The 25,710-nt window shown below is 42.7% G+C and overlaps 1 protein-coding gene across 2 annotated transcripts in view; it reads right to left on the bottom strand.

The window, feature by feature from the left end:
- The window catches only part of VCL (vinculin), a 126,298-nt gene that overhangs the window by 45,231 nt on the left and 55,357 nt on the right, over positions 1-25,710 (bottom strand). For both annotated transcript variants that reach the window (XM_056113486.1, XM_056113485.1), the window contains exons 3-5: positions 4,804-4,954; positions 4,552-4,660; positions 1,100-1,222 (exon numbers count right to left, since the gene is read on the bottom strand). In XM_056113486.1, the coding sequence (XP_055969461.1) occupies positions 1,100-1,222; positions 4,552-4,660; positions 4,804-4,954 (383 nt within the window). The remainder of the gene's footprint in view (positions 1-1,099; positions 1,223-4,551; positions 4,661-4,803; positions 4,955-25,710) is intronic.

Here is a 25,710-nt window from a genome sequence, read left to right as displayed (position 1 = left end):
CTACTCACTGTACTATCGCTCTGGTCTCCTGGAAGGGCTTTCTAACTCTTGCAATTACATCTCCTTTTGCAGTTACTGCATAGATACACGAACGCAGTAGTGGAGTCTCAGTGACACAGTTCCTCAAAATTTTAAAAGGTGCTCTCTTAGCATTAAACCAAGCAACCCACACTTGACCAGGGTAATTTGTCTGGGATGAAGGCATGGGCACAGAGATACTCAAAAGATACAGCACTCTTTAGAGGCACCGTGCTTACATTTCTGGGCTATGCCAAGGCAGAAGGTTGTCCCAGGTTGGAAAGATCACCAGCCCAAGAATGTAAAGAACAGTTAAACATCTTTTAGGAAAAAACTGAAAACACAACACTGAATTTTAACATAGAGTACTCTGTCTCCATTCCAACTCCAAATTATTTTTTTCTATAACATAAAGTTGCCAAAATTAAGACATTTAAGACTTGGGGGCTAGAGTGATAGTACAGTGGGTAGGCTCTTGCCTTGTACATGGTCAACCCAGGATCAATCTCTGGCATCCCATAGGGTCCCCTAAGCACCACAGGAGTAATTTCTGAGTGCAGAGCGAGGAGTAACCCCTGAGCATTGCCAGGCGTGGTTCCAAAACAGAAAATACAGACATTCAGGATTTTTTTGTTTTGTTTTTGGGCCACACCCAGCTGTCCTCATGCCTTATTCCTGGATTTGTGCTCAGGGATGACTCCTGACAGCCTCGGGGACCATATGTGATGGGGTTGGGGGTTATAAAATCCAGGTCAGATGCAAGCGCCATATTCACTGTATATCGCTCCAGCCCAAGACTGGGATTTTGAGACAAGAGTCCACCTTCCAAGAAACAATGCATCGATTAGGACTTCCACAGAACAGAATTAGGCAACCAGAAGGACAACAAAAAGCAGGAGAGCAGCATCATTCAAAATGATGCAGTCCTCATGGAAAGCCCAGCCTATCAGCTTCTACTTTCACTCAGGCTGCGGGACAGGTGACTGAAGAGAAAAAGGCAATGGGTGCTGAGTTTAATGAGTTTAGAACATGTTACATTTTTCTTTTCAGTACAAGAGAGGAGAGAACAGGGAGAAAATACCTGAAATGAGAACCGGCAGTAACTCTTTGACGGTGTTCATTGAGTTCACCAGCATCACTCGATGCTCCTGGTGTGTCAGCTCCTGCTGCCTCTCGTCGATCATTTTGGCCATCTTAGTCATTCCTGGATCACATGGAGCACGACAGGAAGAATTCAGAGGGAGACAAACAGGTGGGACTTAATCAGCCTAAATCAACTATTAGCATCTGGGAACTTTCAAACCCACTGCCCGCTTATTTAAACACCAGACACTTTCACTGAGCTCAAGCACTCAAGACATGAGTTTTTCAGGACAGCTCTCACTGAACGCAATTTTATTCTTTTTTGGATTTTTGTTTGTTTGTTTTGGGGACACACCAGTAATGCTCAGGGATAACTCCTGGCTCTGTGCTCAGGAATTACTCCTGGCTCCAAATGGGATGCTGGGGATTGAATCCTCATTAGCTGGGTGCCAGGCAAGCACTCTACCCACCATATTTATTTTTTCCATTAATAGTAGCTTATTGGGGACTGAAGAAATAGTACAGGGGGCAGTGCACTTGATTTGCATGTGGCCGACTAGGGTTCACTCCTCAGCACCCCTTCTGGTCTCCTGAGCCTTGCCAGGTGTCAACCCACACAGCTCAGGCTCTGGGCACCATTAGGTGCTGCCCAAAAACAAACCAAGCATTTGCTTATTAAATGAAAATATGAAAATATGATATAATTCTCACATGAATAACATATATTCAATATTTTTTCATTTAAAAAAAAGGAGGGTTTCAAAACCCAGCGGCTTTTGGCAGAAATGCGTCCAGATCCCACAGTAGGTTACTGTCGCCAGGCCACCCCAGGGGGGAAAGGGTGCTGTCCCTCCACCTGCTTCCCCCTGGTGGCTCAGTGGCCGCCATTCTCCAGAGGCCACTGGACAGTCAGGCTTGGGCCCGCAGTGACGAAATTTGTTGGGCCTCACGGGATGGGGGTGGAGCCGGGCCTCTCCTCCCCACCCCAATGAGACCCCAAGTCATTACCCATGAACGGCCTCTCTGGCTCCTGATCAAGCTGCTTTACGGCCAGGATCCCAGAGACTCAGAAACAAATCTCAAAACCCAGCAGCTTTTGGCAGAAATGCGTCCGGACCCCGCAGTAGGTTACTGTCACTGGGCCACTCCAGGGGGGAAAGGGTGTTGTCCCTCCGCCTGCTCCCCTTTGGCGGCTCGGTGGCCGTCATCCTCCAGAGGCCATTGGACAATCAGGTCTGGACCTGCAGTGATGAAACTTGTTGGGCCTCACAGAACGGGGGTGGAGCCGGGCCTGTCCTCCCCACCCCAATGAGACCCCAAGTCATCGCCCACGAATGGCCTCTCTGGCTCCTGATCAAGCTGCTCAACGGCCATGATCCCAGAGACTCAGGAGCAAATCTCGAAACCCAGTGGCTTTTGGCAGAAATCCCTCCAGATGTAAGTGTTAAAATTTCAGAATTTTAAAATCACATGGCCCTACTGCAGCCACGCGACATCATATGTTATTCATAACCAGCAATAGAACACAAATTGTCTACTGTTGCCTTTTCAGCAGATCTGAGTGTTGGGGTAAAATCTCAAATAATAATGGTGGGTCTGGTGTCGAAATATTGAATGTGATCAAAGTAGAGAGAGAGTAATGTGGAAATCATCTCCCCCACAGGTAGGGGGAGGGTGTGGGACGGGGGTATATTGGGGTTTTTGGGGGTGGAGAATGGGCACTGGTGAAGGTACGGGTGTTTCATTGTATGACCAAGACTTAGACCTGAAAGCTTTGTAACTGCTCTCACGGTGATTCAATAAATAAAATTATAAAAAATGAAAAAAAAAAGTAAGGTGGAGTTCATACACAATTCAATCAGCTAATCAGTGGCTGAATAAATAGCAGTACTCCTACATAAAAAAAAAAAAAGGAGGGATTTTTGTAGAAAATAAACTCCCAAATAAATAAGGGGGAAATAGATTGATGTCTTCCTGCACGTGGTTTTATGCTGTAAATCTGGCCACGGAATCCAGACCATCAAAGAATCTAATGGCATTTTAGACTGAGAATCCACAGGCTGAGAAATGCCTTAAGAATTACAACAATGTGTTTTGTTTTCATCTTTATATTTTTTTGTACTTTCCAATTTGCCCAAAATAAGCATGAACTACTTTTAAAATTAGAAACAAATAGAAATATTATAAAAATAATGACAGTGATGACAGAGTTTGAAAGCATCTGGTGTTTTGGAATCAGCCTGCTAGCACTTTTTGTTTACTTTGGTTATTATTCAAAGGCGTTATTTGATTCCCTAAAGCTTTGATTTTCAAACTGCTGTTAGGATTTCTTAAGTAGCTTAAGATCCTCAAAGAACCAAAGGGGGCTGGAAAGGGGGAGCTTCTGCTGCTTCAGCAACAGCCTTTCACTTGTTTTTTTTATGCTGAAATGCTGCATAAAATTTCACTTGAAGAAGTCAAGATTTCCCCTGATGTTAAGAAAATAGTTAAGACTGCGCTAACACTATTTCCTGGCAATCCTCAATGATGGTGCAGAGAAATTTTTTGTTGTCCTCAGTTTACAGAATGGCTGCATCAGAGTTTTAATGAAAATTAAAACTAATTTCACATAGGCAAAAGGATTTTAGAAGGTGGCGTATGATCTTTAATACTCGCAACTTAAACATCGGATATGCCTCTTCTATCTTCAGTTGTTTCTTAACGGAGAAGGGTGGTTTCTGATCATGCCCAGTGGTGCTCAAGCGTCATTCCTGGCTCTGTGCTCAGGAGTGACCCCTGGCAGTGCTCAGGGATTGTGGTGCTAGGGATTGAACCAGAGCTGTGACTGCTGGATCCGCCTGCAAGGCAAGTGTCGTGCCTCCTGTACTATCTATCACCCAGCCCCAGAGAGGTCTTTTTCATACTTTAATTACCTTTCAGTGGGTATTACATATCCAGACCCATGGAAAGCAGTATCTGTGCCGCAGTTTGAATATTCAGTTCTCAGATATCTAAAGCATCTTTCAGACAGGGTTAGCCACAGTGGCCTTCTCTCCTTCTAGGCTGACAGTATCCTGCAGCCTTGGGCATGAACCCATAATGGTAGGCGGGATAATTAACAAGCCAAGAGGTCAGGAAGAGCCTGGCCAGCTGGCAGACAATGAAGGAATGCTGTATAATGTGGGATGGAGGGGTCAGGATCCAGGGTGGCCTGAAGCATTACAGTAACAGAGAAGTATTCCCTACATTCTCCAGCAACATTTGCAGTGCCTAATTTAATTCATCAGACAGGGCCCGGATTTGTGGAAAGCAGATCTGACTTGCAGTGATAATGAAAGTCTGAGTTCCGTACAGGGAGCAGAGGTACCCGAAAGGCCAACACACCATTCTTCAAGAGGTGCTGCCGCTCTCTCCGTGCTCAAACATAAACAACCATAAAACGTTTCACTAGAAAAGTTGGCTATGACTCACCTGGCCCAAGATTCTTCGTGTAAGTAACTAAATCTTCCATAGTCTCCACCACCTCTGCCACTGTAAGATATTCCAAAATTCCTTTGCAAACTCGAATAATTTTACGCACCTGAAAACATATTTTAGAGTATTCAAGTTATGGAAGGATAAAACATGGTCATGTCAAGTCAGTGTATCCTCATCCTGCACAATCATCATTTGCCACCCTCCAGCATTACTGCCGTTAGGTTTTCTGGGCCTCAGGTAACCTACCTCAGCCTCGTCGAAGGTGAGGAGCAGGTCTGACGTGCCAGAGAGGATTCCCCTTGACCCATCAATGAGATAATCCCGCGCGGGCACTGAGTAAGGGTCTGACTGCAGCATCTGGGCAGCCTGGACCAGTTTGGTGCAAGCGTTCTCAACCCTGTGGGCAAGAACATGGAGTTGACTCACTGGTGGAACCAAACAGAAGAACATCCGATGCAAATACAAGAAGGAAAATGGACCAGGATTCACATGTTTTACTACATGGAAGATTGCAATGGTTTGTTTAGTACACAGTCTAAGGGTTTAAGCTTTTAAGCTGGACAACTCAAGGTAGCACCTTCATTTACTCACTCCATCATTCACTCGGGCACTGCAATTAGCCCTGGCTCATTATTTCCAGGCAACAACAACAAAAATGATGAGAAAATGTTTTAAATCTGTGACTCTAGGTCACTGGATTTCTGTAACTGCTTTGTTTCCTCAGCTCGAAGCCTATAAGTGTTACCATTAAAAGACACTGCATAAAACACTCCTTGACAGCATTATCAGACTAAATTTTGAGAAATAAATGCCCAAGCATTGTGCTAGGAAATACTTAATAATCAGATGAAGCAAAGTAACAATAGGAAACATGAGTATGAGTCAATGTAAAAACTTCTCATTAATTTAGCTAAACGAATTTGACAAATGCATTAGGCTGCTTAAAATCTGCCTTATAAAACTACGCTATTAATTAAAATGGCATTGCCATTTATAATGCAGCTAGTTATTAATAGTCTAATGCTAATATAGTTTAATAATAAGCATGACCTAATCAGACAAGGAGAGTTTTTGGTTGGAAGCAGTGTTCTGTGAAAAGGGGAACCCAAAAGACATAAATCAAGTGTCTTTCTGAATCCTCTTGTGCTACTAAAATGTGTCCATTCATTCAATTATTCATCACACAGAAGAGAAAACATCTAATAGCTCATCTCCTCTACTCTCATATTCAATGAGGCCATTATATTATCACTGAGAGGCATGAAACAAATTACTTTGAGTCCAAATATTTAGGTGCAAGTATACATTCTAATTTGAAATCATATAAAAGTTACAGGCAATTGACAGCCTACGTCTGAGGGTTGTTTTGACAAGCAAATGAAACAATACAGAACTTAAAAAGTGCAAATCAGATGGGCCTGAAGTGATAGTACAGTGGTCAGGGAGCTGGCCTCGCACAGCACATCGCTGACCCAAGTTTAGTCCAGTACCCCATCAGGTCCCCTGCATCACTAGGTATGGCCCACAAACACAAAACCCAAACCAAACAAAAGTTTATTGTAATACAAAAATAGTATTATGTTGTTCATAAGGGCTGGAGCAATAGCACAGCGGTAGGGCATTTGCCTTGCCAGACCTGCTGAGCCCAGTTTGATTCCTCCGCCCTCTCGGAGAGCCCGGCAAGCTACCGAGAGTATCTCGCCCGCACGGCAAAGCCTGGCAAGCTACCCGTGACGTATTCGATATGCCAAACACAGTAACAAGTCTCACAGTGGAGACGTTACTGGGCCCGCTCAAGCAAATTGATGAACAACGGGAGGATAGTGCAGTTCAGTGGTTAATAAATAGAATTAAGTTCATGTGAAAAGGCTGGAATGGACCTGATAGGTATGTATACAAAGATGTAAAAAGTATTATCCTAATTCTCCAAAGTATAACTTTGCTGTCACAAAGTCACAAACATCATAACCATAAAGTGAACATAATAAATATTAGTGAAGAATACTTATTGATAGTGCTTAAAGCTGCAATTGGTAAACCTTATGAAATAGTTATAAATAATTCATTGTTTTCTGTTCCTTCATAATTTTAATTGCTTGAGCGGGCACCAGTAACATCTCACAAAAAATTGTGAGACTTGTTGTTACTGTGTTTGGCATATCGAATACATCACGGGTAGCTTGCCAGGCTTTGCCATGAGGGCAAGATACTCTCAGAAGCTTTTGTCAATATTAAACTATATATAATATGGGATATATGATGCAAACAGACATATATAAAACTAAAGACACAGGCATACAGCAAAAATTCTTCCATCTCAGGGCTGTGGACACAGCTCATGGTAGCGCAATTGCTTTGCACAGGTGAGGCTGTGGGTTTGATACCAAGTATCAAACACAAAACAAACACACAGACAAAACCTTTCCCTCAACACATTCAAGCTCCATCTACTTGCAAACCAATCTTATTATATTCCCTATTTAAAAAAAACTATGCATATAAAAACAAAAAAACAGGTTTTTGCCCTTTCTACACAAGTAATTTCATACCTTATAACACTCTGCATTTAATACCGTTTCACATCATATAATCTGGAAATCTTTTAATAAAAGTAGCTTTAATAAAACTATTCCTGGATCTTTTGAGCAGCTTATACTAGTCCATCCATAATTTATTAGCCTGCAGCAATAAATAACCCTAATATATATTTTGGGGGGAGGATATGCCCTGGCCTCTGCTTGAGGGTTACTCCTGGCATGGTTAGGGACTAAATCTGGGGCTCCTACATGCAAAGTCTGTGCTCCAGCCCTATCTATCTCCCCAGCTTCACTTCCTCACTTCCTCTCTTCCTTTTTTCCCCTTTATATTCTGCATCAGACACCCAACCCAGATATGCACACCAGGCATACACTTTGCCACTGAATCACATCCCTCAACCCTGAATACATAGCACTGTAGCACTGTCCTCCCATTGTTCATCAATTTGCTCAAGCGGGCACCAGTAACGTCTCCATTATGAGACTTGTTGTTACTGTTTTTGGCATATCGAACACGCCACGGGGAGCTTCCCAGGCTCTGCTATGCGGGCTCTCCCAGAGGGACGAAGGAATCAAACCCGGGTCAGCCGTGTGCAAGGCAAACGCCCTACCCGATGTGCTATCGCTCCAGCTCAGTTGGTAGAGTGGAGGACTGTAGTGGAAGCTCCCAGGCAACCCTGAATACAAAGCACTCTGAGGCGCAACAATCTAGAAAGGGAAATGCTGATTCAAAAGTATGGTATTTATCATTTTGACAGTGCTGTCATATTGCCATCTACTGTCTCCACAACTCAAGTTCAAACATGTATATCTTCACCAATATAACAAAATTGGTTTTAATACAGTTTTTGAGGAAAATTTTACTTAATGTATAATTAGCCATTTTGAGGGCTAATTGTTCAGTGGCATTTAATGTATTCACTACATTGAGCAATTTCGCTGTTGTGTAAAAGCCTTTTCATCACCTCAGTAATGCCAGGTGCCCATTAAGTAATCACTCATTTCCCCACCTTCCCATCTCCTGGTGCGCACAACTCAGTTTTCTGTCCCTCTGACTTTGCCTATCCTGGACCCATCATATAAAAGAAACCATGTACCATGCAATCCCTTTTGTATCTGTCTTCTTTCACTTATCACACTGTCTTCATGGTTCACTCAGCTCGTATCTTGTCCTGGTTTGCTTCCCTTTTGAGGGGAGGCAGGTGAGGTCACAGCCAGCAGTGTTTAGGGACTAATCCTGACTCTATGTGGAGGAGTGACCCTTGGTGGTGCTCAGGGGACCAGGTGCAGTTTTGGGGATCAAAGTGGGGTCTGCAGCATGCAAGGCAAGAGCTCTAACCCCTGTACTATCTCTGCAGCACAAATACAATTGTAAGAGTTGGTTGATTGGAATCAGAATTTAATCCCAGTCTACAGATGGCACTGAATTGTTTTTTGTTTGGGATTTTTAAGTTTTGGGCCACACTCTGGTGCTCAGAGGCTATTTCTGTGCTATGCTCAGAATTGAACTATTGTGCTACTCAGGGAACCATATATGGCACCAAGGATTGAACTGCAGTTTGCTGAATGCAAGGTAAGTGCCTTACCTTCTGTACTATCTCTCCAGCCTTGTACTTCTTTCTATAGCTAGATAACATTCCATCATATATATAGATATAGATATATAGATATAGACATAGATATTCTTGTAACACATATGCAGAGAGTTGAGATTATATATCTAGCAGTGGAAATACTGGGTTACAGAAACTGCACTCATTCAACTTTATCAGGGAAAGCCAGTTTTCTGAAGTGAGTATGTCAATTTAATATTTCCAGCAGCAGAGTCTCAATTACCCCACAGTTACCAACATGGACGTTATGAGTCTTACATTTCCTACCCGGTTGTGGGGAAATGTAAACTGCTGTGAGTTTGACTTGCATTTCCTTGTTACTGATGAAATTTGGTTTCCCCAACTCCCTACCCCTACCTCCATATTGCTGGGTCCCATGAGTTTTGACAAGAAGCAGCTTTAGTTATCATTTAGCATGAAATAATTATTATTTCTTTGATAACAAACTAGAATTTTTAGGCTATACTTCTAAACATATAGTTTTTTTAGTTATCATTTTATTATTAATTCACTCAAATACAACATATCAGAGGATGTGGTACACTAAGAATAAAATTTCAAATGTGTTCAGGCTAGATTAATAGTGTAACACATGTTCTTTTTTTCTATATGTCTTTGAAAGACTGAATATATTTAGGCTTTTAAGTACAATATATTGTACATTCCAGTAACTATGGTTTGTTAGATATGCTATTCAAATACTATGATTTTTTTCTATATACACTTTTTTGGATTGAGTTTTTTTATATTTCCCTTTACTATTTTTGTTATATGAAAATTTTCCCTTGCTCTGGTGGCTACATTCAGTATTTCATTTTTTAAAGGAACTATAATGCAGTCTATTTTTATTTTCCTCTCCCCTTCCGTTTACTGTCAATGTTGTGGTTTCTGGTGCCGGTATAGGTACTGCTTGGGCTGCAGTGTTTGACGAAGGCGCACTCTGCCTCCGTCACACACACTGGGGTTGCAGTGCCCACCCACTTGGGTACAGAGCTTTCTGGGGCCCAACACTTTGTTGTGGCACCAGAGATGTCAAATAGAAAAGCTGTCTGGATCTCACTCAGCATGAGGAGTGGTGCCAAGATCAAACTTGAGGGCTCACGCGTGCAAAGTAGGAACTCCAGCATTCACATCCCTGAAGCCCTTAAACACTGCAGCCAAACAATTATTTGGCATGTTAAATACCTAAATTGGGGAAAAAAGTTTAAAAAGAAAAAGAAAAATCTAAATTGTATGCCTTGCATTAAAATAAAATTACCAAATCTTGTATATTGTATATTATATACTAGTCATAGATATTATATTAGTCAAAGTTTATTAATGGAAGATATTATATAACATTAGCTAAAATTTGTAAGCCCTAGGTTCTATACACCGAGCACTGGGGAAAAAAATCTTTTTAATCTAAAATAAGTCATTATTTTAACCTTCAAGCAAAGAACAAAATGATTTTAGGATACATAATTCCCAATTATCTCTTCCCTGACCTTCATGTTATTACTTTCAACTTCAGTTTTATGAATATAGTATTTTTATGCGTGTTATATTTTACTTTAGAATAAAACTTCCAAATCTTGTATACTATGCATTATGTAAGATTAAGCAAAGGTATTATATAATACCAGTCAAAGATATATTAGTCAAAGTTTGCTAACAAATTGTCCAATCATTCCCTCTGGCATCTCGAGTTTTATATTCTAGAGGTACACACTCTAGAATATCCTCTAGCAGGCATCTGCTGGTGGCAAAATGTATACACTTTTGTTTGAAAAATGTATATTTTGCCCTCATTCTCTTCAAAGACTTCAGTGGTATAGAATTCTATGTTGAAAGTTGCCGTTATCAATATAGTGAAGGTATTTTTCCACTATGATTTGAAAACAAGAAGCCGCGAGAGAGGTGATGATATAAGCAAAGGGATGCAAGACCAGAAACCCAGAAATCTGCACAGCCTCTGGATGCTAGGAAAGGCAAGGAAATGGACTGTAGGGCTGAAGAGACGGAAAAGGAGTTAAGGAGTTGCCCTGGCACGGGGATGATCTGGGTTCAATCTCTGGCACTACATATGGTCCCCCAAGTCCTAATCCCTGAGCATAGAGCCAGGAGTAAGCCCAGAGCACCACTAGGTGTGGCACCAACTCCTCCTCCCCACAAAAAGAGAAAAGAAAGAAAAAAAACTCTTTCTAGAATGTTCAGTAGAAACACAACTCTGCTAAGCCATTTTGGACGCTTGAATTGCAGGATAATATATTTATGTTGTCTTAAACTACTATTGTGTAATTTTCTCACTTCTGGGGCAGCCAGAGAGGGGCAGGTGAGCCCAGCCCCAGTAGAGCCCCGGGAGCGAAAAACCTCTAGAACTCAACTGCCGCCATGCTCGGGGCCAATCTCCACAGGCTTAGGACGAGCCTCTCACACATGAGAATGAATCTGCTTTCGAAAAACTCAAGTATGCAGGTTTTGTGACCAAAATCTCCAGGCTCTCATGGAGCTGGGAATGGGTGACCTCCCTGCCATTTCCCTGTCCGGTAGCCTGGCAGTCACACCCACGAACTGCCTCCGGCACCATGTGAGCTCATTAACGGGATGATCCAGAGACTCCAAATAAATTTCAGAGAGCAACAAGTTGCAGAGATGCCTCCATACCCTAAAGTCATTGCCAGTTGTAACACCCTATTTAAAATTTTAGAATACATGGAGTGTGCTGCCATAAACGCATTTCATAAAGGCAATCTATTTTTATCAAAAATAAATAAATATTAGCACACAAGGCTAATATTAATTATATAACAACACATTAATAATCTCTTATCACGATCATCCTGCTGTTCGCCGATTGCCTTGAGCAGGCACCAGTAACGTCTCCTTCTTCCTAGCCCTGAGATTTTAAAAGAGTCATTTCAATGCTCTTTCAGGGTTAGGAGAATGAGACCCATCATTGTTACTGGTATTTGGCATATTGAGTATGACACGGGAAGTTTGCCAGACTCTGCCATGTGGGCAGGATACTTTTGCTAGCCTGCCAGGTTCTCCAAAGGAAAACTGAGATAATAAGATGTTGCGTGGCCACAAATGCGGAGCTGGGTTTCATAGTCTCTGCGTCTTGGCCGTTGATGGGACCAACATGGTGCTGGGGGAAGCTAGTGGGTATGATGCCTACCTACTGGAAGATGGGGGGTCTGGGTGGAGAAGGCCCAGTCCCAATCCGAGCAGGCTTAAGGACCCACATGCCTGGGTTCCTCTGCCAGTTCTTTCATGCATGAGGCTTGTCCGGACGTGTGTAGAGTATGGTCCCAGCATGGCCATGGCTGGCTCCAGAGGTCCTCAGCTGCTAGGGCTCTGCTGGGGGGGGGGGGGGGGGGAGGGAAACTCAACCCGCCCCCCTCCACGGGGCCCCAGTGAGGACAGCCAAGCACAGGGGCAGGAGACTCTTATACAAGACTCTTATACAATAATCTCTTATACAAGGGCTTAATGGCTCCAGGGTGAGATACAACAATCTTCACACATTTTTCTCTAAAGGAACTTTTTTGGTTCAATTTTAATGCATTCATAATAATAAACATTAATAGGACCTGCTTTGGGGGTAGGCTTGAGTGGTGGTAGGAAAATTTAAAATAATGGTGGTGGGAAGGGGTAATGGTGGTAGCATTAGTGTTGGAATATTGAATGTAATAAGTTACTGTGAACAACTTTATAAAATAAAATAAGATTGGGGGGAGAGAATTGTAGTGGTTTGTTAAAACAGTAACGTGAAGCTATCATCAAATTAAAATTGTCCAGACCTTCAGAGAGATAAAAAAAAAAAAATACTACCCATAACTGGGGAGGGCAGGGGGCCTAGGTGGGAATACACATCATTAAAGTCAACCTATTAATGACTCAGATGACAGAATTAGCAAATAAGAATCTAAAGCAGATATTATAACTGTATTTCCTATGTTCAAAAAGCTAGTGGGAAAATTGAGCATGCTAAGAAGATAAACTAAAGATTCTTTAAAATATTTTGGTCGGGGCTGGAGCAATAGCATAGTGGGTAGGGCGTTTGCCTTGCACACAGCTGACCTAGGTTCAATTCCCAGCATCCCATATGGTCCCCTGAGCACCACCAGGAGTAATTCCTGAGTGCATGAACCAGGAGTAACTCGTTTGCATCGCTGGGTGTGACCCAAAAAGCAAAAAAAAAAAAAATTTGGTAGAGGCTTGTTCATTAAGCCCAGGGTTTCCCCTTGAAAACATTTGCTCGTCTCTATGTACCTTTGCTTGCTTGCTTGCTTTTTCCACTCTGGAGAAGCCTGTGTTCTCTATTGAACACACACTCCCTCTCTTCCTCTCTCCTCACATCTTTCTAAATAAGGTTCGTTCAATATAACTTGTTTCACGAGAAAAAAAAAGATTCAAATAGAACAATCAGAGATGTGTCCAAGACTCAAATACTCTAGAAAGTAAGCTACTACTTGACACTGCACTTTCATAGCAACGAAAATTAACTTAACAAATATGAATGCAACTGTGGGACAATGGGACAACTCCACACAACCGGGTATGTGCACAGTTGATATCCTCAAAGGAGAGAAAATGAGGAACAGAAAAAACATTTGAAGACAGAATGGCCATCACTTTCCCAACATTAGTAAAATCTATTAAGTCCCAGGTCCAAAAGGCTCAATAAACTTATAGCAACAAAATAGCAAGAGAAGGCCACCAAAGTCCATCATGAAGAAATTGCTCAGACAGTAACAAGGGGGACTGGGCAGTTAGTACAGAGGTTAAGGCACTTGCCTTGCACTAGACAGACTCCAATCCAAAACCCAGCACTGCATATGGTTCCCTGAACACTGCCAGGTGTGGCCCACGAATACCCCCCATCCAAGAAAATAGCAAGGGATCCAGAGGCGGGCAGAGGGCACAGTAACGCCTCATGTCCTGGGACCGCACAGAGCTGGAGCATAGACAGGGCTACCTGGACACTGACTGCAGGTGTCTGCAGGGGTCAGCGCTGCTGGAATTCCCAGCGTGCCCAAACTAAAGCCTCTTAGCTATGAAGCACCACTGAACTGAGAATGCAGGTTGGGAGTAGCCCATCCAATCAGTGATTCTGCAAGTTGATAGCACAGGCTGCTAGGCCAGAAACAGCGTCGATAAGCTGCTGAGCAGCACAGATCATAATTCAAAACTGCAGCATCAGAGAGCAGGAGCAGGGAAGGCACTTGCCTTGCACGCGGCCAATGCAGGTTCAGTTCATGGCATCCCCTATGGTCCCCCAAGTCTGTTAGGAGTGATTCCTGAGTAACCTTTGAGTACTGCCCCCCAAACAAAACAAAACAAAAAACCCATAAAACAAATGAAAATCCCAAAACTGGAGCACTAGAGCAAGCCCATTTTAATACCCTTCACCATAGAAAAAAGGAGGGGGTGATTAAATGGGGAAGAGTATTTCCGTCTCTTCCTACCATGACAGTCCCTATCCCACTGATCTCTGCAGCAGGACAGCTCCACTTGGCCGTGGCAGAAGAAAACTCCCCACAGTGCTGCACGAATCCAGCCCACATGCATGTGCAGTCAGCTTGCATCCACGGCTATCCCAGTATATGTATTCTTCCATCTTTGTTTGCTTTGGATTTGGGGTCACACTTAGAGCTCAGGAATCCCTCCCAGAGGGCTTGAGGGACCACAAAGGGTGCCTGGGATGGACCCGGGTCAGCCTCATGCAAGACAAAGCACCCGTTGTGGTCCTTCAAGCCTTTCGTGAATGTATACCTTAAGTAGGATGCCTGCAATGTAATAAATATTCAGTATTTGCTGAAAGAACATATTTTCCACCAAGAGGGGCAACATCCTACCCATAAATACCATTAACTACAATGATCACAGTCACATTCTTGGAACTGAGACACAGTTCTGTGCAGAGCACATGCCCAACAGGTGCAAGAACCTGAGTTTGACTCCCAGTACCACATACTTACCCCCAAACAGCACTGGTAGATGTGACCTCAGGATAACAAAATACAAACCTTTAAAATTTTATATTTTAATTCTATTTACAAAGTTATTCATGACTGGGTTTCAGGCATAAAATATTCCAACACCAATCCCTATACCAATGTCCCCAGTTTTCCTTTCACCCACCAGTCTGCCTCTATGACAGACACTTTTATAAAATTTTTGGCTCTGTGATTTACAGTACTGTTAATGGTAGTAAAAACGCCAAATTTTCTAATAAAAAAAACCAGCCATGGGGAGTCATCCCGGGGCATCCCGGAGAGAGGTAGATGAGCTCCTGTGCCTGCCCAAATAGAGCCCCAGCAGCCAAAGGCCTCCACACTCCAAAATTGCTATAATGCTCCTGGCTAGACTCCACTACTTAGATAAGCCCGATCCAGAAATTAATTTGTCGAAAAACTCAGGTATGAGGGTTTTGTGACTGAAATTTCTAGCTTGCACAGGATTGGGAATGGGCTAACTCCCCCATCTCCCTGTACTTCCAGAAGTCGAGCCGTCACACACCCCAAAGCTGCCAGTCAGTTAAGAATTTAACTCCACCTGTATCATCCCGTTAGAAATTTTGGACTCCCTGGAGTGTACAGCTGTGATTTCGGCCACGCAACATCTCAAACTCTATAACACTGATAAACCAGGAATAGCACACCAGATTGAATGAGATGTAATGTAGAAGGCAAACAGTCTCGATGAACAAAATATAAACACAGATGGGTTAACCTCTAACAGCATCTTAGTAATCTCCTATACAAGGGCTTCAGGGATCCATGGTGAGATTCAACAGTCTTCACTAACCTTCTTCTAAGGAAACACTTTTTGTTTCCTTTTAGCAAACTATTTACAAGAAGCAATGTAAAATAAATTATTGAGGGTCTGCTATGGGGACAGGCTCAAGGGGTGGTTGGGAAAATTGGAAATAATGGTGCTGGGAAGCTACAATGGTGGTGGAATTGGTGTTGAAATATTAAACATCTGTAACTGAACTAACAACTTAATAAAATTATTTTTAAAAAAACAGTCATGGACCAGAGAGGTAGTCCAGTGACTAAGGTTCTTTCCTTCCATGCAGCTAACTCCAGTACTATCCCAGGCACCACGTGATGCCCCAAGGATTTCCTGGTGAAGCCCTGGGTACTCCCAAGCACCATGAGGGTGGTCTGGCTAACCCTGTAAGGTAATCACATCATCACTGTAAACTTGGGTGCTTGCAGATGAACCCTGCGCCAAATTGGCCAGGAATCACCAGGAAAGGGACCTCCAGCTTCTGAAGCACCACTTGGGAGACTGCACCCCACCACCCACCACCAAATTTAAAAAGTCACAAACTTGATTTTATTTCCAGGTAACATCAACTTTACTTATAAATTATTTAGCAAACAAACATAAGCTTCATAATAGAATATAACTGTTGCATGGTCACCAATTTGCAGATCCAGTAACCGTGGGTTTCAAATTTGTGGGGGAAAAATAAATAAATGATAGCAATGATGACTATGGAGAAAGGAATAGGAAAAAAAAGATAAAATGAAAAAAAGCTTTGCAGGAATCAATTTGATTCTCCATTAATGGTTCCCTTGTGTGGTAAAACGGTAAGAACAGCAGACAGTGTCCCCTTTTTCCTACGGTGAGACATCTGATCTGTACATTAAAATTTAATGGCATTCTTAAAAGCCAAACAAATCCCACCATGACTAATGAGTAATCAGAAAGAGGAAGGAGCCTGTCTTGTATGTGGAAAATGAGATTTTATTTAAACATTCAAACAGCCTAGCTTCTTAAGTGATCTATTTTTTAAAAATACAAATCTGAATTTAAAAAAATTAAACTGAAAATGAGATAGAAATAAGATTTGATTCCTAGATAATTGTATATCTTAACTATATATGAATAAAATCAATTTATATACTTTAAATTAGCACAGATTAAAGTATCTCTCTGCCTCTATCTTTGACTTAAAATAATAGAAAACATGATGCAATGGAATAATCATAGCTTCCCAGAATCTCCAAATACATCCACTCATTACCCACTAATCCACTTTTCTCAGTATCAAACTACTTTGATTCCATGTGATTTTATTTTATTTTATTTTGCTTTTTGGGTCACACCCGGCGATTCACAGGGGTTACTCCTGCTTCATGCACTCAGGAATTACTCCTGGCGGTGCTCAGGGGACCATAGGGGATGCTGGGAATCAAACCCGGGTCAGCTGCACACAAGACAAACGCCCTACCCGCTGTGCTATCGCTCCAGCCCCTCCATGTGATTTTAATAATCAAGAAGCTTTAAGATTACACTGAAATTTTTAAGAAAAATAAGAGGAAAACAGATTCAAAGCAAATAATAGACTGATCACTATAAGATTCTTTTAGATTGTACCCAGAAGTAAGTTGCACACCTTAATTTCTGCTTTGTTCACCTAAAATTTGAAGAGATATTACATGCTATCTAAGATCTATAAATTGAAAACTTTCTTTTCAAGTCCCTGTAATTAAAGGGTTCCCACCTTGGAAAGAGGAGGCAGACCGTAAACAAACAACTACAAATTAGTACTTAGAGGAGTGTCCAACACATGCTAAGAGTCTATAAAAGTGGGAGTGAGAGATTAAGAAATCTGTGATGGAGAAGATAAGACCCCTTTGCTACATTTGATCTCAGCTCAAAAGCCAAGAAGCAATGAAGACAATTTTGCTCGCAGCCTCAGAGATTCAGCACTAAAGCAAAGATAATTTTTGTCCCAGTATTTCTTTCACTTATTTTTCCAATGGAAGAAAACCTTCCCTCCCTTGCTTTCTCTCTCTCTCTCTCTCTCTCTCTCTCTGTCTCTCTCTCTCCCTCCCTGCTTCCCTCCCTTCTCAATAACAAACATCTGCAATAGTCTGCAAGGCAGGCAGCCTACCGTGACAAAGTGCAGGCCACTCACTCCCCATGAAGCTAAACAATCTCAATCTGCTGCTGTAAAAATCAGTCATTTCTCGCCTCACTTACTTAGCCAAGGAAAGGAGAAATATTTTGAACAAAATTATAATGGAGCTAGTGTGTTCGGCCTATTTCAACGTATCCTGCTCCTGCTCCATAATTTTAAAGGGGGGGAACCTCTCTACAACAGCAAGCAGGTAAAACTTGCACCTCACCCAAATACATGTCGCGGGTGACTAGGGTCAATATATTAAATTCAACACTTAAATAAACTCTCATCTTGGATAGGATAGTAATTTAGCTGATAAATACTGTCAGAAGCAGGTGGAATGATTGTAAAGCAGGAAGGGTGCTTTCCTTGCATCCAGCTGACCTGGGTTTGATCCCCTGCACCCCATGTGGTCCTCCAAGCCCCACCCGGAGTGATCCCTGAGCTCAGAGCCAAGAGTAGGCCCTGAGCACCACTGGGTGTGCCCCACACCTGAAGAAACAAACAAAAATACTACCGTAAATATTCTCTCGTGAACCCCAATGTGAAGGCATTAACAGAGTGGTGATTAGGGTGGAACGTTCCCGAATAAGGGTAGTGCTCTTACAGAATAGAAAACAGAGGCCTTCCCTGGTGAGAAGAGGGAATCTAGGAACCTCAATGCAGGCCCTCGCCAGACACCTTATCTGCTAGGGCCTTGATCTTCAATTCCTGATCTCTGAACTGTGAAAAGTGTTTCTTGTCAAAGGTTTTCTTAAAAAGTGTCTACTTGCTCAGAACTGAGGTGCAGTTGAGCAGAGCACCTGCGAACCTGATTTCTCAGCTGCTGCGCTGCCCTGGGGTACGCCCATGGGGGCAGGTGGGACCTGTCTGTTCAGGAGCAGGTGGTCAGGCCTGCAAAGCACAGTCAACAGCCCGCTGCAGGGGAAGAAACAGGTGGAAGGAAAAGACAATAGGCTGTCTGGGGGATGGGGATTCCCCCACCAAGGTGGCTGTACCCATGTCCAGACAGGCTGGTCCTGGTGTGATTATATGGTAGCAAAATCGACTGCATGGTTAGACCCATAATCCTTTCTTTACCCGTGCTGATGTCTGCCTTGCCTTGCCCCGTGGACAGGCCCCCTAACAGATAAATAAATCCCCAGGTCACTTCCAGGTCTGAAAATCCTAACGTGCTCTAAAACAAGAAATATTAAAATAGGTGGTACAGTTAAGTGTTTCCATTTAGTAGTTTTTAATTACATGATAAACATCTTCTGAAACTCCCCATTGCTGAGGTCAGAGAGATTCCCCAATGGGTCATATTCAAACATAGTCCCCCAGCACTGCTGAAAGCAACCTTTGAACAGAGCCTGGAGGTAGCCCCCAGCACCCACAGGAGTGGCCTCCCCCACAAACAGAAACCCTCCCTTTTTCTCTACAGCAGCACACACAGTTGAAGACAATATTAAAATCTAGGCCCTCCATAAATGTAAGAACTGAATGGAGCAAGCAGGACCTAGAACTCTCTTCTTCCCACCATCAAGGCACAAGGCTGTTGGGTGCAGGTGAGTGGGACCTCAGACCTTCTCCCTTCCCTGAGTGCAGATGCATTTTAATAGCCTGGAGGGTAAGGTGATTGAATTGGTTTCAATCCCTGCCATCCCATCTGGTCCTCCAAAGCTGCCTGAATTTCTTCCTGGGAAGAGCTAAGAGTTAGCCCAGAACACAAACACCAAAAAACAAACAAAAAAAAGCCTATGAAATGACTGCCACATTGTAGGCTTCCCAACTGACAGTTCAGTCTCCTGGTAGCCCTCAATTAGGGAGTGCTGAACACAACTATTTGGTGTGTGGTGGCGAAGGCTAGAGGCCTACACTTTGGGATACTCAAGGGATATTCCTGGATCTGTGCTCAGGAATGATCAATGAAGGTGCTCAGGCGGCTGTATGTGATGCTGGAGATCAAACTGACCAGTAAAGCACTTCACTTCCTGCACTGTCTCTGGCCCAAAATGTCCTTATAAGGGGGTTTGGAGAGACAGCCTTATTAGGGCACCTGGGCACAGTGGTAGGCACTTGCCTTACATGCAACCGACTCAGGTTCAGTCCCTGGCACCCCATATGGTCCCCCAAACACTACCAGGAGTTATCCCTGGGCAGGGCCAGGAGTAAGCCTGAGCACCACCAGATGTGGAACCCCTAAAGAAAATGATAAGGGACTGAAGAGATAGTACAGTGGAAGGATATCTGCTTTGCATGCAGCTGACAAAGGGTCCATCTCTGGCACCCCATATGGCCACCCAAGTCCCACCAGGAGTGATCTCTGAGTATAAAGCCAGGAGTAGGCCCTGGGCACTGCTGGGGGTGGCCCCAAAACAATTTTTAAAAAGATATGTGTAGCTCCTGAGCACTGCTGGATGAGACCCAAAGCAAAATAGTACTAAATAACTAACTGAAACAGGAAAAGTAGATATATTCTGTGAAGCCCAGTACTAGCCAATAAACTTTGCTTCTGATGTTGCCATTTTAAGAAAGGTCAAGGATCCTCAGCCATTAGTCATCCAGAAACCCGAGTGAGGGCCACGAGAATAGTCTTTAGGAGGGAGTCAGGAACACAGAGTACAATGACCAACTGGAATCTAATTCAAGTAGCAAGTGCATAGCACCAACTTGCCATATGTACACTGAGTGACGACAACGAAATATGCCAGGCCAACTGCGGGATGCAGGATTTCAGAATCTGACAGGCCCCCTCCTTTCCACATCCTAGCTCAGTGATGGTATGGGACACTGCCGTGTGCACCCAAACCTAACACTGGAAAGCACCGGTGAGTCATGCCTGAAAAATGCAAAACACTTTAAAGGCAACACCAGACTTTTTTTCTACAACATGTCCATTAAGATAACAACGAAAACACACACACAAATACCACACACTTGTTGGATTCTTTTATTTCATTTGATGTTAGAAGGAGATGCAACCAGTTTTGATGTGCCTTCAAACAAAAGTGCATTCAGGGTTCACAGGGGGCTAAGGTGCCTGCCTTGCATGGGTATGGCCTCCTGAATATTGCCGTAAGTGATCCCTGAGCCCAGAGCCAGGAGCAAGCCCCAAGCACAACAGGGTATAGACACCCAACAAAAAGACAAACCAAGCAGGATTCTGCAAGTCAGCTGAATAGGAAGCAACACAGTGGGGATGGCCAGAATTGATCAGGCTTTCTGCTCCTCAGAAATCCTTACCAGATAGTTTGTTTACAAGGTAGAAGACTAGCAAATGGTCGACAGTTGGAAGTTTGTCACAATTGGGGGGGGGGGGGGGGAGGCAGCTCGTATAGAGAAGGGACCTCTATGACAAAGACAGTTGGAAATGATCACTCTGGACAAGAACTGAGTGCTGGAAGTAGATAAAGGAACAAACATGATAACCTTTCAGTGCCTAGATTGCAAACCATAATGCCCCCCCAAAACAAAGGGAAGGGAGAGAGAGAGAGAGGAAGTGAGAGAAAGAAGAAAAGTGCCTGCTTAGAGATAGGTTTGGGGAGGGGTGTGGAAGAGAAACTGGGGAAATTGATGGTGGGAAATGTACACCGGTGAAGAGATGGGGGATGGAACATTGTATGACTGAAACCCAATCATAACTGTATCTCACGGTGATTCCATTTAAAAAATAATACTAAAAGAAAGTAGAAGGCTGGAAAGACAGTACAGAAAAGAAAGCCCTTGCCTTGCATGCTGACGACCTGGGTTCATTTTCTAGCACCATATACAGTCCCCTGAGCCCCACAAGGAGTCATCCCTACATACAGAGCAAAGGGGTCAGGAGTAAGCCCTGAGCACAGCCAGAAGTGGCCCCCAAATCGGAAACATAAAATAAAACATAAAATAAAACATTGAAAATTCTGGTAACTCAGTGGTCAGGAGCACATGCTGTTCATGAGCCTGGACACAAGTTTGAGTCCTAGTACCACATGGCACCCCAGGGATTGCTGCCTGGGGCCATGGATATCCCTGAGCACTGTTGGAGGAGCCTGATGGCCCCCGGCATCTCAAGGCCCAAACAGCTTTGCATGCTCAGGCCCAAGCACTGACCACCCAGTCCAGTTTCTAGAGAAACATTAAAACAAGTCTTTCTAGACAATGGTAATGAATTAACAAAAAAATTATTAATACAATTTAGGACTGAGGAAATTTATATATGTACAGTCACCTAACAATACTACTTCGGAACATACAGAAAAAAATTGACAAATCTAATTATGAAATTTCATCAAACCTCAATCATAAGTTGACAGAATGAAGTGGTCAGCTACAAAAGATCTGATTTTGTTTTTTAAAAAATGTATTAGGTGTACAGTATAAACTACATCTGTAGTCATCCTTCTTGGGAAAGAATTCCAAAATTATAATTATCACTTAAGAGAAGCTGGGACTGCTTGGAGAGAGAAGCTGACACGATTTGAAAGTCAGGATGATCTTGGAAAGAACAGAGATTTAGAAGCCATCGTCCACCTATAGGAAACCGGTCCTGCCATCTGACTGTTGTGTGACCTTGTGTAAGTCAAAGCTCCTGAAACCTGTTTTCTTTTCTGAAAAATAAATTATTACTACCCTAAGTTTGGCACTCTCAGAATTATGTGATACAATGAAAACATCAAACACATGGTCCTATAAGAGGACCTGGTTGATAAATGGTTCCCTCAGCTCCTTGAGATCTATTTTTTTTTGTTTGTTTTTTGGTTTGGGGACACTTAATGATATTCAGGGCTTACTCAGGAATCGCTCCTAGTGTGGCTCAGGGAACTATGGGGTACCAGGGATCAAACCCACGCTGGCAATGTGCAAGGCGAAAGCCCTCCCCACTGCACTGTCGCTCTGTACCCCTCCCAGAGTTCTTTTGATCATGCGGGTTTCATAGCTCTAGAAGAACCATAGAAATCATAGTCTCCTGTTTCTAGTTTTGTTCCTTTCTTATTTTAGGGAGGGGGGTCTCCAAGCATTCCTCAGCAGGCTCAGTGGCCACTCCCTGATGCTACTCAAGACAGCAATGCAGTGATGCTTGGGCCCTGCTGTGCTAGAGCACCTAAGGCCACAAATGACAGTGCTACGTAGTCCACGCAGTGCCAGGGATCAAATTTGGGGCTCTGTGCATGCTGGTCATGTGTTCCTGCCCTTCAATTTTCTCCCAAACCTCTGTTCATTGCTGAGACATGAAAAGTATGTCAAACAGATCAAGGATTAAATCCCTACCATACTGGTTAGAGTTCTACAAGTTAATAAAATGACTCAGTTCATTGTGGAGCAAACTTAAAATCTCACAGATCATTTCGGTTTAAGACAATGTGAAAAACAGGAGTATCCAGTTATAATTTAATGCGACATGTCCGAAGGTAAACTAAGGTGTGAATGCTTGTTCTGGGTCAAAAATGCGGCAAGCAGGGGCTGGTACAATAGTACAGCGGGTAGGAACTTCCATTTGACCCAGCAACTCACTTCCTAGAATACACCCCAAGGATCCTAAAACAAAAATGGAGAAATGACATTTGTACCCCTGTGTTTCTTGCAGCACTGTCCACAGTAGCCAAAATCTGGAAACAACCCAAGTACCCAGGAAGAGATGACTGGATAAAGAAACTAGTGTATACATACACAATGGAATATTACTTGGCCATCACTGTCACTGTCACTGTCCTCCCGTTGTTCATCGATTTGCTTGAGCGGGCCCAGTAATGCCTCCATCATGAGACTTGTTGTTACTGTGTTTGGCATATTGAATATGTCACAGGGAGTTTACCAGGCTTTGACGTGCGGGCGAGATACATGGCCATTAAAAAAGATAAAAGTCATGCAATTTGCTGCTGCTTGGAAGGACCTGGAGAGTATCAGGCTGAGGGAAGTTAGTGAGAGGGAGAGAGAATGACACAGATATGCGGGGTATAGGAAACATAATGGAGGAATAATGAATATTCAAAGACAAAGTGTGATCACTTTATCTATCAGCAACTGTACTGTAAACTGTCACTGTCCTGCCGTTGTTCACCGATTTTTTCGAGTGGGACCAGTAACGTTTCCATCGTGAGACTTTGTTGTTACTGTGTTTAGCATATCGAATACGTCACAGGTAGCTTGCCAGGCTTTGTGGTGTGGGCGAGATACTCTCAGTAGCTTGCCGGGCTCTCTGAGAGGGGTGGAGGAATTGAAGCCAGCTTGGCCGGGCCGACCGCGTGCAAGGCAAACGCCCTACCGCTGTGCTACTGCTCCAGCCCATACTGTAAACAAGTATAAAAATTTGTTTTTGTTTTTTATTAAAAAAAAAGAGGCACTCATAGAAGCAGACCTGTGGGTCGGAGACAAATAAGGTTGAGGGGGACATTTGTGGAAGGAAGTGGACACTAGTGAAGAGATTGATATTGAAATATTATATGCCTGTAATGCAAAGATGAACAACTTTGTAATTTCACAGCAATTAATTTTTTAAATTTTTTAATTTTAAAGCTATTCTGACACTTGCAGTGCCAAGAATAACAAGTGTTTTTAAAATAAAAATTTCATCACAAATTATTTTGAATATTCAAGATCATAAGCAAAGAAAAAACTAAATATAAGAGATGGAGATCTAAAAATATAAAGCTATTAAAAAGTCTGATGACATCAAAAGAGACATTGAGTAAAATAAGATGTAAGGTAAAAGTGTAGTTTTCACACTTTCTTTCTATATTACTTCTTAGTACATGAACATCATCAAGATAAAATAATAAAAATAAATACTTTAGTTATGCTTAAGTTAAAACAGGCAGTTTCCTAGGAACTGCTAATTGCAGTCTTTCACATAGTATTTCTGGGGCATTCTTTTATTCAACAGGCCTAGATATTAAAATATATTTCAAAAATAGCACAAGCTGGTGAATCAGCCCAAGTCTGGATGGTTCCAAACTGACTACTGAGACAGGAAATGGTCACACTAAACAGTTCTAAATGAAACTGTGAGCTATCACCAGACTCTGTACACTATGGCTGCGAACAATCAGAACCACAAGGTCCAACTCCTAAGTGACCCCTTCTGATACATCCAGAAACAGACTGCCATTAGATAGGCTCCAAGAACTAATCCCCTTTTATCATTCTGCTCCACTGCAAACGAATGAAATTCCATTGTGTCCTGCACTATCAATTTTTTCCAGGCAAGTGAAATAGTTTGCCATAAATATCTTCTACCTTCAAGAAATTGAAGCACATCTACGCTGACAGAAAATGAAATGGACAGTTTGACAGATAGCTTATTCTCTTTCACTAGCACCTATTATTCACCCTGCATTTGGCTATGAATCTTTCTGGAAAAAAAAAAACTTTCATCTTGTCATTCTTTTGCTCAAAAACTGCAAGGCTTCTCTGCTGCCCAATTCCAAATTCCTCTGCCTAGGTTTCACGGCCTCGACCTAAACTACCTATGAAGCCTCGTTCCTACCACTCCCATGGGCCCGTGACTCCTTTTTGACCATCCACTCAGTGAGACTAGATCCCTTCTTCCCTGCGTCTACTTACCCATATCCAATTCCTGCATAAAGTCTCTATTATTTCTACCTACAAGAACACTTTTTTCTGGATTACTGTAAGGTCAGTGTATATGAAAACTATAAACTTCTTACATTGTTTTAAAACATCTCTAACAGCAATTTTTTTCTTTGTCCCTCATAACAATAAACCTCACACAAATGAAAAAACCCTATGGGAACATTTGGAATTTATGAATGACTTTCAGACACAGGCCGTTATTCTAATAATTATTTTCCTACTAAAGAAATCATAATGAAAAGCAAGTGAATGTATTATACATCAGTAAAAGTTACAGAAAAACCAAACAATGGTTAGTGTATGAATATGAGAGGAATGATATTATATACATGACATTGAATATGGGTGTGGGGGGGGCTCAAACCTAGTAACTCCTATAAAGTAGCACTTTATTGGGGCCAGAGTGATAGAATAGTGGGTAGGGAATTTGCTTTGTACATGGCTGGTCCAGGTTTGATCCCAGCATCCCATATGGTCCCCTGAGCACCACCAGGAGTGATTTCTGAGTGAAGAGCCAGGAGTAAGCCCTGAGCATTGCTAA

Source organism: Sorex fumeus, unplaced genomic scaffold (assembly GCF_029834395.1).
Source record: "Sorex fumeus unplaced genomic scaffold, SorFum_2.1 ptg000020l, whole genome shotgun sequence".
In the NCBI taxonomy this organism is placed as follows: Eukaryota; Metazoa; Chordata; class Mammalia; order Eulipotyphla; family Soricidae; genus Sorex; species Sorex fumeus.
This window is presented reverse-complemented; position numbering and strand designations above follow the sequence as displayed.